This window comes from Arvicola amphibius, chromosome 17 (genome assembly GCF_903992535.2).
Source record: "Arvicola amphibius chromosome 17, mArvAmp1.2, whole genome shotgun sequence".
NCBI classification, from domain to species: domain Eukaryota; kingdom Metazoa; phylum Chordata; class Mammalia; order Rodentia; family Cricetidae; genus Arvicola; species Arvicola amphibius.
The window spans coordinates 38,010,115-38,026,567 of record NC_052063.2 but is presented as its reverse complement, the minus strand read 5'-3'; the positions used below and the strand labels follow the sequence as shown (position 1 = coordinate 38,026,567).

At 44.5% G+C, this 16,453-nt stretch overlaps 1 protein-coding gene across 2 annotated transcripts in view; it reads right to left on the bottom strand.

Annotated features, from left to right (window-relative positions):
* Srgap1 (SLIT-ROBO Rho GTPase activating protein 1) overlaps positions 1–16,453 on the bottom strand; it is a 273,611-nt gene that overhangs the window by 47,088 nt on the left and 210,070 nt on the right. For both annotated transcript variants that reach the window (XM_038314549.1, XM_038314550.1), the window contains exons 9-10: positions 6,713–6,910; positions 5,943–6,027 (exon numbers count right to left, since the gene is read on the bottom strand). In XM_038314549.1, coding sequence (XP_038170477.1) covers positions 5,943–6,027; positions 6,713–6,910 — 283 coding nt within the window. The remainder of the gene's footprint in view (positions 1–5,942; positions 6,028–6,712; positions 6,911–16,453) is intronic.

The window sequence follows — 16,453 nt, the reverse complement described above, 5'->3', positions numbered from 1 at the left end:
TGCAGTGAGCGGAGTGTGGTAGACGGCACCTTACGGACATCCTAATGGAAATGCCATGGGAAACTGGGCGAGACTGGATTTGAGCAGATGATACACAAGCCTGAGAGTACCTGTCATTTTGGTTGGGCTGAGGCCATAGGAGCTGGCTGAGATCACCTAGGGTGAATCAGTGGGATGAGCCCAGGATTGAGGGTACAGACACTATCTGGCTTGTCTGTATTGCATTGCTATGTTTAAAGCTTTATCATGACATCAGTGTGCTATAGTAATAAAAACAGACCAGAAACTATCTGACTAAATGTCCTAAGCAGAAGATAAGCAACGGGTTCTCTCCAGTGTTTGAAGCACTATATATTTCCTTACTAATTTTGAGACAGAGTGAGACTAGGTAACCTTGGTATGCAGTAGCCTAGCACTCCTGAATGTTCTGCTTTAGCCCCTGGGGGCTGGCAGTATTTGTGTTTCCATACCTGGCCTGAGCACTTTATATTATATATGTATACTCATAGTTTCCATAACTTTTATGAAGTAGCTTCTATTATTTGTCTTACTTTACAAAAGAGATGGAGCACACAAGAAAATGACCTGACCCAGGCTGTGTTAGTGTGGCATGGGCCTGGCATGAAGGTTGAAGTTTATTTTAATTACAGATCTGAAACCCCGAACACTGTACTACATACATTACCTTAAAAAATGTAGCGAGCGGTTGGGGTGGGGATGGAGCTCAGGGGTAGAGAATTTGCTGAACATTCAGGAGGCTGTGAGTTCAATGCTCATCCCTAACACACACACGCACAGCACACACACACACATACACATGCACGCAGGCTCACACACACATACACACGCATGCATGCACGCACGCACACATGCAAACATGCGAGCACACACACACACACACAGCACATACATTTCGGCATTGGCAAGATGGCTCAGTAGGCGATGTACCTGCCATGTAAGCATGAGAACCTGAGTTCAGATCCCAATAACTACGTAAAAACTAAACATGATGGCACATGACTCTAACTCAATGCTCGGTAGGGTAGAGACAGGAGGATCCCTGGAGCTCACTGGACAGCTAACCTAGCCCATTGGTGAGTGCCTGCTTCAGGGAGAGAGCCTGTTTGAAAAGAGTAAGGTGCAGAGTGATCAAGAAAAGATCTTCTGAGCTGGGCAGTGGTGGCACACGCCTTTAATACCAGCACTTGGGAGGCAGAGGCAGGCGGATCTCTGTGAGTTCGAGGCCAGCCTGGTCTACAAGACCTAGTTCCAAGACAGGCTCTAAAGCTACAATGAAATCCTGTCTCAAAGAACCAAAAAGATATTCTGTGTGACCTCTGAGGCCTCCACAGGCATGTGGACATACATGCATGTTGACATACATGCATATGCACTCGTGCACATATATACATGAACAAGAACATATACATGCACATCTGCACTTAAACCCTGACAACACTTTGTGAGCAATCCTAGAAGGAAGGAATGGACACCAGCTTATACTTTGACCTGCCTGGTATGGCTAAAATAAAATACAAAATAATGAATTAAATTAAAAAGGACACAGATATGTGACTGTGCAAATTACTAAATACCTACTCATTTAAGTTGAGAAGCACAGCCTAATCGCCTTCACGTGGTCTGATATTAGAGACACTGATGATTAGGACAAGTGAAATATTCTAAAACCTGGAAATTTTGATATTTTTGCTCAACTATCCCAATCATTTCCTCGACTAAGAAAAAGAAAAACGATAAGACAACTTCTATTATTTTGCTCCTCCCACTGATGGCTGACAAACTGTATACAGAATCCATTTTGCACGAGCTGAGAGCAGCGTTGTGGAGTCACAGGTAACTGCACGGCCACATCGATGGCTTTTCCGGGTACCAGTCCTGTGTGCACCTCAATGGAGGAAGGGGCTTTAGTTTTTAATCTGTGTCATCATTAGTAGATCAGTAACACACAAGCAAGGAAGGCTCGCCTTCCTAAAGAAATGCCGAAGCTTCCAGCGCTCTGAGGATTAGATTTCTTTGGAAGTGTATTTAATTATTAAAAACTATAGTCCCCAAATAAGCCACTTGGAGGGAGAAAAAGATCCAGGATTAAGTTTTTGTCTTGGTGCAAACAGCTCCTTGGACTACCTATTTGGGGAGGGAGGCAGGGATGGGGGTGTTGTTACTGAGGGAGAGATTGGCCTTCTTCTGTAGCCCAGGCTCACCTTGAACTTTCCATCCTCCTGCCTCTGCCTTCAAGTGCTGGGACTGCAATGTGGGATAACCGGCTTCTTTTAATCCTCTTACATTTTATTTCACAATTCTGAAGTAAATTATCTTTCACACTTAAGTGTATTTTATTAAAAATGAAGGTTGGGGGGCAACTTGAGGTATAAGAGAAAAAAAGAATGCTATTTACAACAAGCCTAGCTGGAACTGGACCTTTGGTTTGCCCCCAAAGAGAGGCTGGTGAGCAAACTTTCCAGCCGCTTTCCTTCCTAACTCCGACTACTGGGTGCTTCTGTAAGGAGACATTATTATTCACAATCCGATCCTCTTCTGAAAGAATATTTGTGCTCCTACTCAAAGGCATACAATGGATTATTCCAAGATAACCTATTTAATTCCTTTGTCAAAAGCGGCATGTCTAGGAGAAGAAACAATATAATACAGACCTGGGCTCCCACTGGCACATTTTTCTGTTTAGCAAAAACTGTACAGATATTTCTACCCTTTTACCTCCGAATATCACACAAAGAAAGAACCTGACATGAACATGAAGGCTCATTTGCTAGACGAAAAAAAAATTCTACGTCCCAGTTTTATAGATATAGATATCATTTACTGTGGCCAATTCAACTTCCATTCAAAAAAGAAACGATCTCCCTAAAAGATCCAGCAGCATTGTTGGTCTCGGGGAGACGAGTGGGGCTTCCACACCCACGTGTTTCTTCTTTCTATTTTGGCGGTTTTTAAAGTCCTGGGAGTCTGAGTCTGGAGAATGGTGCCGAGGAGCCTGATTCAGTTGCTTCGCTGGGTTGTAAATCAAAGAACTGACTGGGCCACTGGTAGCCTGCCAAGAGCCGGCAGCAAGACAGGCCAAACACATGTCTGCAGCTAGAGTTTCGTCTGTGGACGATCAGCTGCTAAATCCCAGGACCGGGCTTTAAATATGGTTTTACTATGAAGGCAGTTTTCGCAGCAGCAAGTCTGGAAGAATTCAGAGGTATTCCTATCTGAAGTGTCAAGCCAGTCCCCAAACACGCCACTTAATCCTGGACTACTAACCTTATTTACCAGATGGGACTTGGATTCCTTCCTAAGGGCTCACTGTTAGACTGTTTTCCACGGGACAGACGCCCTTATCCCTCCTAGTCTCCCTTGTTGTAAGCTTATTAACAGGAACAGAGCTTGCACGGAAAGTCAGCAGGCTTACATGGACTGAACTTTTTAAAAGGGGTGTGTGTGTGTGTCTTCTGCTCAATTTCTCTTGGAGGTTTAAACTAAGCATCCATGAGTGACCAGCAGCTGATGTCAAGCTGGCACAAATTATTGGACCAAGAGCAGCAGAGATCTATCTGTACCGAGTTAGTGCATAGTACCCTAATGAAAACCATCCACGTCCCTTCCACAGAGTTAACTGAGTGTCACACCAGGGATACTGGAGCCCACTGAAAGAAATTCCCAGACAAAGGAATCCTGTCGTAGCGTTCACAAGGTATGACAGCTTTACGGAGTGTGGCTAAGGACAGCCTTTGGCAAATGGTCTCAGCCTACAAGGCCAAAATGTAGCCCGATCCAAGAATGACATGGAGATTAACATTAACCAGTGGGGCTTTTCTCTCTAGGAGACAGAAAAGAATTCATGCTGAATGACTACCATAAAAACTGCAGAATGTTGCTCCAAGCCACATTAACACACGGCTGTGCACGGTGCCAAGGACAAGCAGGAGCACAGCTCGGCTCCCTCATCCTGCCGAGTCTACGGGGGCTCTCAGTCTTGGCTAACACAGCCTTTCCCTGCCCCGAGGAGAATGTTATGGTCTGGGGGCAGAAAGGGACCTTGAGGGCATCGTGGGAAATACTGAGCACTTGTGAAAAAATGAGAGGAAAAAGGGGAATTCATTATGAGAGAAAAGGAAAAAAAACCCACAAACTAGGACATGATTATACAAGGAAACTATTCAGAGATAAAAAGATTTACAAAAAAGTTTAAACCTACAGAGGAGATCAAAGAACAGTACAAGGAATATACCGATTATGTACACCTAGATTTCATAATTGTATATATGTTTGTATGTATGTATATATGTATGTATGTATGTATGTATGTATGTATGTATGTATGTATGTCTCCTTTTAAAAATCCTGAACCTTGCCATGGGGAAGTAAGTTCTGGACAATGTTTTTTGTTTCTTGTTTTTTTTTCTCTCTCAAGAATAAGAACATTCTCTTTATGACCACGGTATCATTATAATACATAGGAGAATTAAGTCAGTAATACTTAACTACTTAACATATAGATTATATTCACTTTCCGTTATGCTTAAAATGACCTTCATAAGTTTTAAGTTTTGCCTTTTGGTTCAGATTTTAATTGAAGCTGACACATTTGGTTATTTTATTTTTCTTGGATGCTTTTTAATAGCTAAAACAAAACTTTTTTTCTTAGGTATGACTGCCTTTCAACCCAGACCCTGGGAGCAGAAATTATGCATGGTAGCCTTTGCCATTGGCCATTCCCTGAGGAGGATAACTCCTTTGAAGCAAACCATAAGGTAAAATGGTAGAAATACTGCCTTGTGGGCAAGGAAGGTTCCAGAATGTAGAAGGTTCCAGAATGTAGGAGGCAGAACCCAGGTATAAGACAGAAAACTCCTTTTTAAAGATTATTTATTTTATGTGTAAGACTGTATGTATGTAAATGCACTGTGCGTGCATGTGTGTGTGTGTGTGTGTGTGTGTGTGTGTGTGTGTGTGTGTGTGTGCGTTGCTTGAAGAGGCCAAAAGAGGGCACCAGGTCCCCAGGAACTGGAGCAAGCCACCATGTGGGTGCTGGAAACCCAACTCAGAGCCCAGCAAGTGCTCATAATGGCTGAACGGCCTTTCTAGCCCTGGGAGTCTCTGTTGAATTCACCCACACCCCATTCTCTCACCCTGTCCTGTAGTTTCTCTTTTCCTTTTTCCAATGCCCACCAGGATCTAGTGTGAATAAAAAGAACTGAAGCTTTAGACCCCAGATACTTAACTAAGGTAGGGCTTTGCCTGAATATATTTGCTTTTCCTTTTTACATTTTTTGAAGACAAAAAAGGGAAGCAATGGTGTTTATATAGTCCGCTTAGCTTGTAGTACACCCTACTCCAGTTTCCTCATTTGAGGAAATGAGGAAGCTCACAGTACCCAGTTAAGACTGTAATTCAGAACAATGCATAGCTCCGAGAATGCTTTGTTAGAATCAATGCTATTGTGTTTGTGACCACACATAGGAATGTACATATACCATTAGATCATTTCTCAACTACCAACAATGCCTACGGGAAGAAAAAGAAAATCACCCAGACCGGACAAACTGGTTTCTACAATCCCAAAAGGCAACAGATGGGGCAGTTATTAGCCTATGCAAATGGACAGGGGTGAGACTGGAGGGCAGAGACCTTCCCACCCCAGGTAGAGCAAGCAGAGATTGGGATCAGTGGGTGTGGGTCCCTCTCTAAAGGAACCTCCACACTAGAGATAGTCTTGCTTGGATTTACCGCTAAGCTTAAAATGGCTTCAGAGAAGAACACAATTATCAGTGAGACAGGCCAACTGAATCTAAATGTACATAAGTTGAAGGCATGTGTGTGTGCACACGCACACATACACATACACTTCACACTCTTCAAAGAGCACTCATCACACAACACAGGCCAAATCATTTCCCCGTTTGCTCCCAGTGACTGACCTTCTCCAAGAGTCCTCTGCAGCAAGTCATGCTTAGCTTGAAGTTTTGTGATGAGATTACTGCCTTCCAAAAACTCTCGGAGTTTCTGCAAAAGGCGAGGTAAGAACTTAAAACCCATCCAGTGTCCAGGGACTTCCCAGAGGGGGCACACTAAACTGTAGCTGCTTTGTGTTCTAGAGTTCTGCTACTCCCAGTATGGTCTCTAGTCTAGTGGAGTCAGCCATCTCCTGAGAGCCAATGGGAGATGCAGGCGTTGGGCTCTTCCTCCCCAGATCTATTGAAACGGGCTGTATTTTAGCCAACTCCCCAGTGACCTGTACCCACATGAATGGGGAAAAAGCCTGGATTGGGGAAAAAGGGGCAGGAGGAGCTGAGTTCAGGTCTCCAGTACTGGGCATGTATCAGTAACCTCAGCACTAGGGTGGGGGGCGGGGCCAGGAAGATCCCAGAGGTGCTCATTGGCCACATTGACTACAGGTTCAGAAAGAAACCTGTCTCAAAAAAAGAAAAAAAAAAAAAAAAACAAGATGGAGGAACTACTGAGTAAGACATCCTCACATCTGCTCAACACCCAACCTCCTTCCAGTCTGTTCCAAAGAAATCCCATCTCCTAACGTCCACCCAGAATGGCTCAAGTCTGGAACCGTGAGGGTGTGCAAGTGAACATATTTTTAAATCAAGGCCTCCAGGAGACTGTGGCATCACGGCAGAGGTGCCCGAGGCAAGCGAGGCCCTGGGCTCCGTCGGGAGGGGCTGGGGGGCGGGCGCACCATGAAGTAGAAATGCTCGGTTTCTTGCTGGTTAGCGCGTCTCTTGGCGATGCTGGGTTTACTCAGGTAGGTTTCAGACACGGTAGACTTGACGGACTCCGTGGACCGGCTGTGCTGGAAGCACTCAGACACATCGTAGTCTTCGATAGTGACCATATCCTGGATCGTCTGGAGGGTGGCTTCAGTCGTTTTCTTGACCTGGGCACAGAAAAACATTTCTTCATTAGCATATCGCTCTGCGAGCCTCAGGTTTCTCTGCTAGCGTCAGTCCCTGGGGAGAGATGACTTCAGAGTGTGGGTTGGGTGGAGGAAGACAGGCAGGCCAGTCGGACCTCAGGTCACCAGTCTGTGCCCTTATAACTCTCACAGACCTCTGGAGACTCCCAATTTCATTTCTGTTTACTATTACCTTTTAATTAAAGTAAACCCACAAACAGAAAGAATGCACAGACCATAGGTATATAGCCTGAGAAATAATCTCCAAGCGGACACACCTGTGCAAACACCGCTCAGACCCAAAGTGTACTTTATGAACACCCTCACTGTCCTTCAAATGAACCCCCCACACCTTTCTTCCTCTCAGTCTACTAAACTCCCTCCTGCCTTGCTTCCTGTATTTTATTTTTAAATTGGGAACCAAAGCCAGAAGCTTATATGTGCTATGAGCAAACATCCTGCCCCGAAGCCACACATCAAACCCTCCCCTGATTTCTAATATTTTGGTGGTGTTTTATACAAACAGAACAGTACAGCTTATATCTTTAAATTTGATTTCTTTTGCTCAGTGTCAGCGAGATTCATTTCTCATGACAAATTCTCAAGTATTTCACTACTTGACATGTATTACCAGGATATATCTGCGCCCACTCCCCAGTCCCTGTGATTGATAGATGATTACCTTTTAGTCTGGGTCTTTTATGAATTAACTACAATTCATGAACATAATTTTGATGGGATACACATACATGGACAGAATTGCTGTATATGGAATATGGCAGATTGTTCTCTAAAATGATGCTATGTACATTCCCACCAGCCTGGTGGACAATTCCCATGACTCTGTATCCTCGTCAACAGTTGGCACACACTGTCAATCCATTCAATTTAGGGCACTGTGCTAGTGTGCAGTGGTCTTCGGCCATACCCATAAGCATCTCCTTGTTGAATGCGCTTGACTGTATTAGCCTATGTGACAGGCACCCGGAATCTCTCCTGTGAACACTTCGTTGAGACCTGTCAATCAATACTCTCCTGGGCTCTGAGTCTTGTTATTCATGTTACTAATTATTTTCTCACTCTTGGCTTCAGCTCCATTACCGTCTAGATGAATACAGCTTCTACTTTTATTTCTATATACTTTTTAGTGTGAGCGTGTGTACATGTGTGTGTGTACAGGTGTGCACGTGCCGCAGCACTTGACTGGAGGTCAGAGGACAACTTTGTGGAGTCGCTTTTTCAGGGTTCCCAGGCTTGAGCTGAGGACCCCAGGCTTCTGCGGTAAGTGCCTTTAGCTGCTGTGTCGTCCTCCCGACCTCGGATTCCACTTTTGATATAATTATTTCTTCAGTCCTTTCCTTCACGACTAGGGCTTGCTGTGCCTTACTTACAAAACATTTCCCATCCCACGGTCACAACGCTACTTAATCCTACTTCCCGGTGCTTTGAAATTTATCTCCTAGCCTCACCTTAATAATTCGCTTTTTATTTATCAAAGATTGCATAGTCCGTGCTGGTCAAATCTACCGTGAATTAACAGGTTTTCTTTTTGTCATCTAATATAGAGTCTAGAGTTTAGCTCCATTGGTCTCTCCTAATTCAGATACTATTTCATAATGGATTGGAAATAGTCCATTTCTCTGGAACCTTCACAGTGGAAAGAAAGATCTGACTACTATATATACTATATATATATATATATATATATATATATATATATATATATGATATACACACTTAACTGAGACATTATCACTTTTATATATTCATCTTGATTCATCCATGTATTTAATAGGTTCTTTTTGATCTCTGTTGCTTATATTTTAAAAGTAACCACCGGGAATTCTTTTTAGTTGAGTCTATTTTATCTACTTGAAAGTCTTTTATCTCTCTTCACGTATGAAGAACTGTTAGATGGTTATCCTTCAGTCTATGGAATGTGCTATTGTACTTTTTTGTGGCTTCCATGTTCTTGCTAGAAAACTTTTACCTTTAGTTCCCCTCCATCTTCCTTTAAAGCCTCCTAGCCATCTTTGGCTTGTATACTTTCACCATGTGTAGGTGCTCATACATATATGCCTATCTGTTTCGTGTGTGTGTGTGTGTGTGTGTGTGTGTGTGTGTGTGTGTGAATGCACGTGTTTTACAGTAGGACTGTGAGGGCAGCAGACAACTTGAGAGACTCTGTCCTCTCCTTCCATCTGTGTCCCAGAAAGGAGCTCAGGTTGTCAGACTCAGCCCCACATACGCACAGATTTTAAAGACAGATCCTAACTGAGTGATCTGTTTAACTTCTGGCTTTTCTCCTTGTCTTTTAAGCTGCTCCCTCAGTTTCTAAGAGTCCAGCTACACCAGCACACTGTTGTTCTCTTTGCCTCATAATCCTTTTCTTTTCTTCTGTATTTTCTATTCTTTTGATTTTACTGGTAGTATCATGATGATTTCCCCCCTGAGATGTCCCCTTTGGCAATTCACTCTTCAGCCGTGTCTAATCTACTAACCACCCACCACTTTGAAGTGGTTTTCCTGTCATTCTTAGCTCTTCAATGTCTACGAGGTTATTTTCCGATCTCTTATCTCCCTGCTCATTTTCTCTGCTGAAATCTAAGCTGGTTTTTTATCTCCTTGAGTCCAGAAGCAGTTCTTCTGCAGCGTGTTTCTGATAATTCCACTGCTGGTAGCTTCTGTGGTCTGTCTCTGGGATTTACTATTTCTTCTGGCTATCACCAGTGGCTTTTCCAAATTAGGTACACTTCTTGTTCCTCATTATCTTTCTTACACATGTAAAAAGTTTTAATGTCCCTTACATTTATTTTATTTATTGTGTGTATATGTGTGGGAACACCCATGCCACAGGGTGCATGTGAATGTCAGGGGAAAAGCTTTAGTAGTCAGATCTTTCTTTCCACTGTGTAGGTTCCAGACATCAAACTTAGGTCTTTAGGCTTGGTGGCAAGTGCCCCTACTGACTGAGTCACCTTGTTGGCCTTTGCTAGACATCTCTACACAGACGTCTAGAGTTGAGGTCTAAACTAATCTCATCAGCCTCCAAAAACAAAGTTTGTTTTTCCAAGCTTACAGGACACCCGTAGCTTAGAATTCCTGGATTTTATTACTGCTCAAAATACTTCCTTTTGGGAGGCTCTGGCTCTTGTGTCATGGGCTTCATGCTTTGCCATGTACTTTGTCACTGACAATAAAACATGAATGCAAGAATTGGCTGAGTGATCCACACCATCACTGTAAGAAGTGGAAATCTTTTTAATTATGTAAAATGACAATAAAACCCAAGGCCGTTGAGACTCAGTGGGTCAAGGTGCTTGCCGTCATGCCTAATGACATGGATTTGATCCTTGAACCCTACTTGGCTGAAGGAGGCAACTGACCCTCTGACTTCCACAAGTGTGTCATGGTGTGCGCGCACGCGTGCGCGCACACACACACACACAGAGAAAGAGAGAGAGAAAGAGGGGGGGGCAGGAAAAAACATTGCATGGCTAGAAAATCAGAGCAATCAATCAGTACTAGTCTGGATACTGAAAACAATCATGCTATGGGACTTCTTAAAAAGATGCAGAGAATGCCTGGTGGCTCACATCTTTAATCCCTGCACTCGGTAGGCAGAGGCAGGTGGATCTCCATGAGTTCGAGGCCAGCCTGGTCTACAAAGCGAGTTCTAGGACAGACCTTGTCTCAAAATAAAAATAAAAACTTGCAGAGAATGTAGTATATTTTGCTGTTCCTGGAGTATGCATTATGTGGAGAGTAGCTCTTTCTGTGAAAAAGCACATTTGGACTTTGGTGTAAGTGCCCATTACTACGGGCAGCAGCTTCACAGGCCATGACTACCCGCCTCTGCCCATGAAGGTTAGGAGACTCACTGCCTTAGGTTGGGCCAATGTGTTACTATTACCTGTGGAGACATTTCTGAAATGGGTATGATGCACATGCTTTAACAGTACCACACCTGAAACAGATGTGAAGGAACGCTCGTGGGTACTAAAAACGCAACTCTGACAGTGACCAGCATCATCGCTGGACCTGTGAGAGCCTCCACAGAACTAGGAGGAGAAATAATCATATTTCTAAATTAAAGCATACTTTTAAATATGATTTAAGGTATCTATGCATAAATAAAGTGATGGTTACTGAAGGCAGATATATTTTTACAGTTCCCTGAGTTTTATATTCCCATTAGAAAATGGGAAATCTGTTAGTTGACGGAAACACTATTAGATAAGTGGTACCCCCTCTTTACTCATGGAAACTCCTGCTATTTTACCAAGATGGGTGAGAGTCTGCGCTGTTCTCTCAGGCAAGGCACTATGAGAGACATGTGTCGGGGTCAAGAAGTAGGCACCAGTCAAAAAGGACTCAAGACAGAAGACGGAAGGGAGCAAGCTTGGCCTCTCAGAGCCACAACAAGCAGCTTCATGAGAGGGAGAGAATACAGCTTTCAGAGCGACATGGTAATCAAGTCCCCAGCACAGTGCAGCCAAGGGATGGGCAACGGGGGCCACCGCAACCGGGAGGAGCTGGAAGAACTGGTGTGTCTGCTCAGGTTCCTGCTTTTAAAATATACTGGGGCCAACGAGCAATAAAAGGAAAAGACAGAAAGGAAGGAACGAGCCAGGAGATCTTAACCTGGGGCGGAGGTCATGATTGCAGACCTGGGGAGAAACACCTGAAGTGAAACCTCTAGGCACATTTGAAAAACATTCAAGCAATAGAAGTGGAAGGTTCACTGTTTTTTTGTTTTTTTGTTTTTTTTTTTTTTTTTGAACTGTCTTAAGTGTAAAAAATAAAAATTACCAGAAATAGCAGTGTAAGGTGAAGCACAGCTTCCAAAGCTACAGAGAAACGCTAAGACCCTAGCGGAGTGAAAGGAGAAAGTGAGTTAGACAGGGAGCATTGATATTTTCTCCTTAAATCGCAAGTTCCCAGTGCCAACTGCCGAAAACAAGAGAACAGGAAACTCCCCCAACATCCCAAGAAGGCCTGACTCCAAAACTAAACAAACAAAAAGTCACTGTGAGCGAAAATTAAAATCCACGTCTGTAGTTTGCCCTAGATGACCTGTCAGTGGGTTGGAATTTGTTAATTAAAGTATGCTCACTGAGACAGTAAGATAGCGAGCTATAAAACAACATCTCACTAGAACCATCTTCCCGTGGATACGATACCCAGCAGTAGCAGTGTTAGCAAATGCACCCAAACGGGTCGTACGCACAAAGAACCAAAGTCACTGTTTTCCTCTATGTGACAACGTCCCCCTCAGAAACGGTGTCACAGTTAAATCTGGAGTTGCCAGGAAAAATAAAAGACACTATGGCTCGGACTCTGTCTCATCCCACGGGATGCTCCAAATGACAGCAGCTCTGACACGCAGGCGTGATAATAGGTCGCAGAGGGGATTCACCAAAAAGAATATACTACGGCTAACAGTGCTCACACTGACTCCCCATTGGCTGCAGGGAAACACGGGTGGGTTCGGTAGAAGCGAATGCCAAATAATTGACAAGGAACACATGAAAAACATTTTTTATCCTCAAGGCTGTGGATAAAAATGAGCGATGGGGGAGAGGTAACTCCTGTGGGATTAGAAACACGGCTATCATCATCATTATTAGTGTGTATGCATGTGTGCATTGCACGTTTGGGGTGTGTATGGCATGTCCATAAGTCAATGTATGGGGGCCAGAAGAGGACGCTGTCTGCCTTTCTGCCTTGAGACAGGGTCCTTGCTGAACCGGAAGCTCACTCTGTTGGCGAGGCTGGCCAGACGGTTGTCTCCACCCGCCTGTGCTGGAGTTACAGACCTGTGTTACCATGCTCTGATTTCACGATGTGGGCGCCGGGGATTTGAACTCAGGTCTGCATCCCTGCACAGTGGCAATGTTACTCTGAGCCATCAAAGGTCCTTTCTGTGAGATTTACGCATATTGGCTCTTGGTTGTTCTGTCCTTAGGTAGCCTTTGGCGAGAACCTGGAAGGCCCTTTGCTAGTCTCCGGCTCCAAATGCACTCTATGAGCTTGTTTGGGCAAACTGTCATCTCCCAGTCATGGAGGCTGGAGGTCCAAGGTCAACAAATGTGGGTTTCCAGGTTAGCTCCCCTCAAGCTTGGGAGGCCAGGATCTGTCTCAGGGCATTCTTGTTGGCTTCTCTTTGTGTCCGTGGGCTCCAGTTCTCCCTTTTCACAGGGATCTCGGCCACACTGGACTAGGGCCCACCCCAGTGATCAGCCTTTAATTTGATGGCATCTTTAAATATATCTTTTCTTTACATGAGGTCTCATTCTGAACAACCCGTTGCTGGAACATATCCTGTTTTCTCTGATGGTGTGGGGCCTTTGAACTGTGTTTTAGACGGAGACCTCCACACCCAAGGGGAACTGACTCATCTCTTTGCCAAGGTGGTGTCCCATTCAGATACTTCACGGACATCGTCTGTATTTCTGTTATACCGCTGTATCATTTCACAAGGATTTCAAACCATTTAAAAGGATCCATACACCACACACACGCGCGCACACACACACACATACACACACACACACAGATTGGGTTTATGCCGAGACTATGGAAACTATGTCGGTACAGGCCATAGGTGGCCAGAGCAGAAAGCAAAGGCAGCATCCTGCCCTGGCCTTCCCTCTCTCCTCCTCCCTTAACAGTGGAACCGATCCCCGTGGCCCTGTCTGAGCTGGATAAGGTATTACAGAGCTGAAAAGCATCTTGTCTTTGCTGCTCTCTGTGGTTTTAGTTGAGGGGTGGTGGTTGCTTCAGAACCACCACCGACAGGGCCCCATTGATCCTCTATTGGCCAGCATCAGAGGTTGTATTTATAAACACTGGGGTCACTTGATTTTTTTTTTTTAATTTATTCTTGGGGCTGCAGAGATGGCTCAGGGGTCAAGAGTGCTGCCTGCTCTTTCAGAGGTCCTGAGTTCGATTCCCGGCACCTACATGGTGGCTCACAACCACCTCTAATGAGATATGGTGCCCTCTTCTGGCCTACAGGCATAATACTGTGTATGTGATATATAAATCTTTAAACAATATAAAAATTCAGTCTCAGCAGTGATAGAGCTTAACCCAAGGACGGCAACAGCATTGTTGCCCAGGGGCTCTCAGAACACAGTTCCTGCCTCCAACTGTCTCGGGAAACCTGTGTTCCTGATTCTGATTCAATAGCCCTGCTGGACAGAGCTGACTCTCACTGTGGCTGAGAGGAGGACTTCAAGTCCGTCGCTTGTAAGCATCTGGAACAGCATTTAGAGGTCTATGTTTCTACCTATTTGGGGCAACATGAAGCCAGGAATGATTTATTCCTCCTAATGTCACCCGTGATTTGTGCAGTGGAGCACAGAAGACTCAGAGAAAGTCTGTTGGTGGAGGTGAGGTCAAAGCCACTCCCCTCCTCAGGGATGCTAAAGGGCTCTTGGCACAGAGCAACAGCCTGCAGCAGCTCTGCCCAGCCCTTCTGAGCTCCGGCATCCCCCAGGGCCCTGGGCCTGTATCTATCTTCTAGAAACTCTCCTCATCTCCCCTGTGGGTTCTTGTGTGGATCAGTGTCCTCCCTTCTGGGAGCTAAAGCTTGTTCGAAACAAACACAATGTATGTGTGTTTGCAGTGGAAGACAGTAGACTGTTCTCAGTTTTGTCTGCAAGACACCATCACTTAAGGGCCAGGCAGCAGCTGTCATTTACCAAGGCTGTCACTGTCGGCCAGCTGGAGATGCTGAAGGCTGGTGACAAAAGCCACAGAGAAGACAGAAATCTGAAACAAAGATAGAACTAGGTAGAACTAGGTGCTCCAATTCTTAGATCAAGTTTGAAAAGAAACCGAAGATTCTCATGGAGTGTTCAGTCATGGGTTTATACAACTTGGGGTTTTGTTGCAGTCATTGATAACATGAGTGGGGAAAAAAAAAACAACTTTTTAGGCGTGTGTGTGTGTGTGAGAGAGAGAGAGAGAGAGAGAGAGAGAGAGAGAGAGAGAGAGAGAGAGAGAGAGAGAGAGAGATTTTACCGTGATTTACAATGGAAATCTCTTACTTTCCTTAACTCTACGTGTCATGAAAGTTGTTTCAGCTTGCCTAAAATCTTGCTCGTTATGGCTGAACATACCTATTACAAATGTCTTTGTAAGTTCATGAAATTCTCCAAGCTGCTGATGGGAGATTTTAAGGGGTGCCACGGAATTCCATGTGGGGCTCTTAGCGCAGCTAGCACCCAGGCTGCTGCTCCACGCGGGGCTCTTAGTACAACTAGCACCCAGTCATTCCTTATGGGGATGCCCACTTCCTCACAGTGCCCAGGAAACCAGAGACGGCCAGCTATGCTGGCCGCCCTGCACCTTCCAGTTCTTTGACTCTAGAGCAAGCCTTTAAAGGGTGGCAGTGAAAACAAGCCACCTGCCTCTTCTAGCATGTGAGGCTGCGCGTCTCTTCCCCACGCCTAATGTGGTCTATATTAAGGGTCAAAAGCTCAAACTGTGTAGCAGCCAGACACAGAACTGGGGGTTGAACGAGGGGGCAAAGTGGAGATGAGGTGCCTCACTTCCCTTTTGGCCAGATTTTCTGATTTTTTTTTTTTTTTTCTGAGACAGGGCTTCTCTCTGTAACCTTGGCTATCCTGGAACTTGCTCTACAGACCAGGCTGGCACTCAGAGATCCACCTGTCTCTGCCTCTGGAGAGTTGGGAGTAAAGTCATGCACCACCACTGCCTGGCTGATTTTTTTAAAAAAAAAAAAAAAAAACAAACAAAAAACAACTGAAAACTTCAAAGCCAAATAAAACAAGCCTGTAGCCTGCCAGCTTCGACCCTGTGTATAATGTGGAATTTTCCTGGGGTTTAGAAAGTATTTTCCAAGTAAAAGAGCAGGAAGATATGAAAAACAAAACAAAAAAACAAAACACAAAACAGGACAAAATAAAACAAACCACTGAAAGTTCCCAGATATAAACAGCGGATCCACTAGGAGCCAGCACCTTGCAGTAGGCTAGTGCGTGTCTCATAGTACCTAGCTAAGCTGTAGCCTTCCAGGACAGTAATGGGGTCCTTTATGAAGGCTCATTTGTGAACTGACTACACCGGAGGTTCTCGCCTTCCTAACACTGCGACCCTTTAATACAGTTCCTCATGTTGTGGCGACCCTCAACCATAAAATTATTTTCATTGCTACTTCATACCTGTAATTTTGTTGCCATTATGAATCATAACATAAATGTCTGTGTTTTCAGATGGTCATAGGTGACCCTTGTGAAAGGGCCAGTTGAACCCAGCGGGGGGTGTGTGTGACCCACCTGTTGATTGATAACCCCTGTTTTACTAGAAATAACTCAGGTTGCATCTTGAGTAAGGGCTGGTTTGGTTTCTCTAGTAGGAATGGAAGCAAAAAAACCAAACCAAACCAAACCAAACCAAACCAAACCAAACCAAAATACTCAACAGTAGGTTTTCATCAAACTGCAATCGTGTAGACACACATTGTTCTTTAAATTTTGTTTTGAAGTAGGTGTG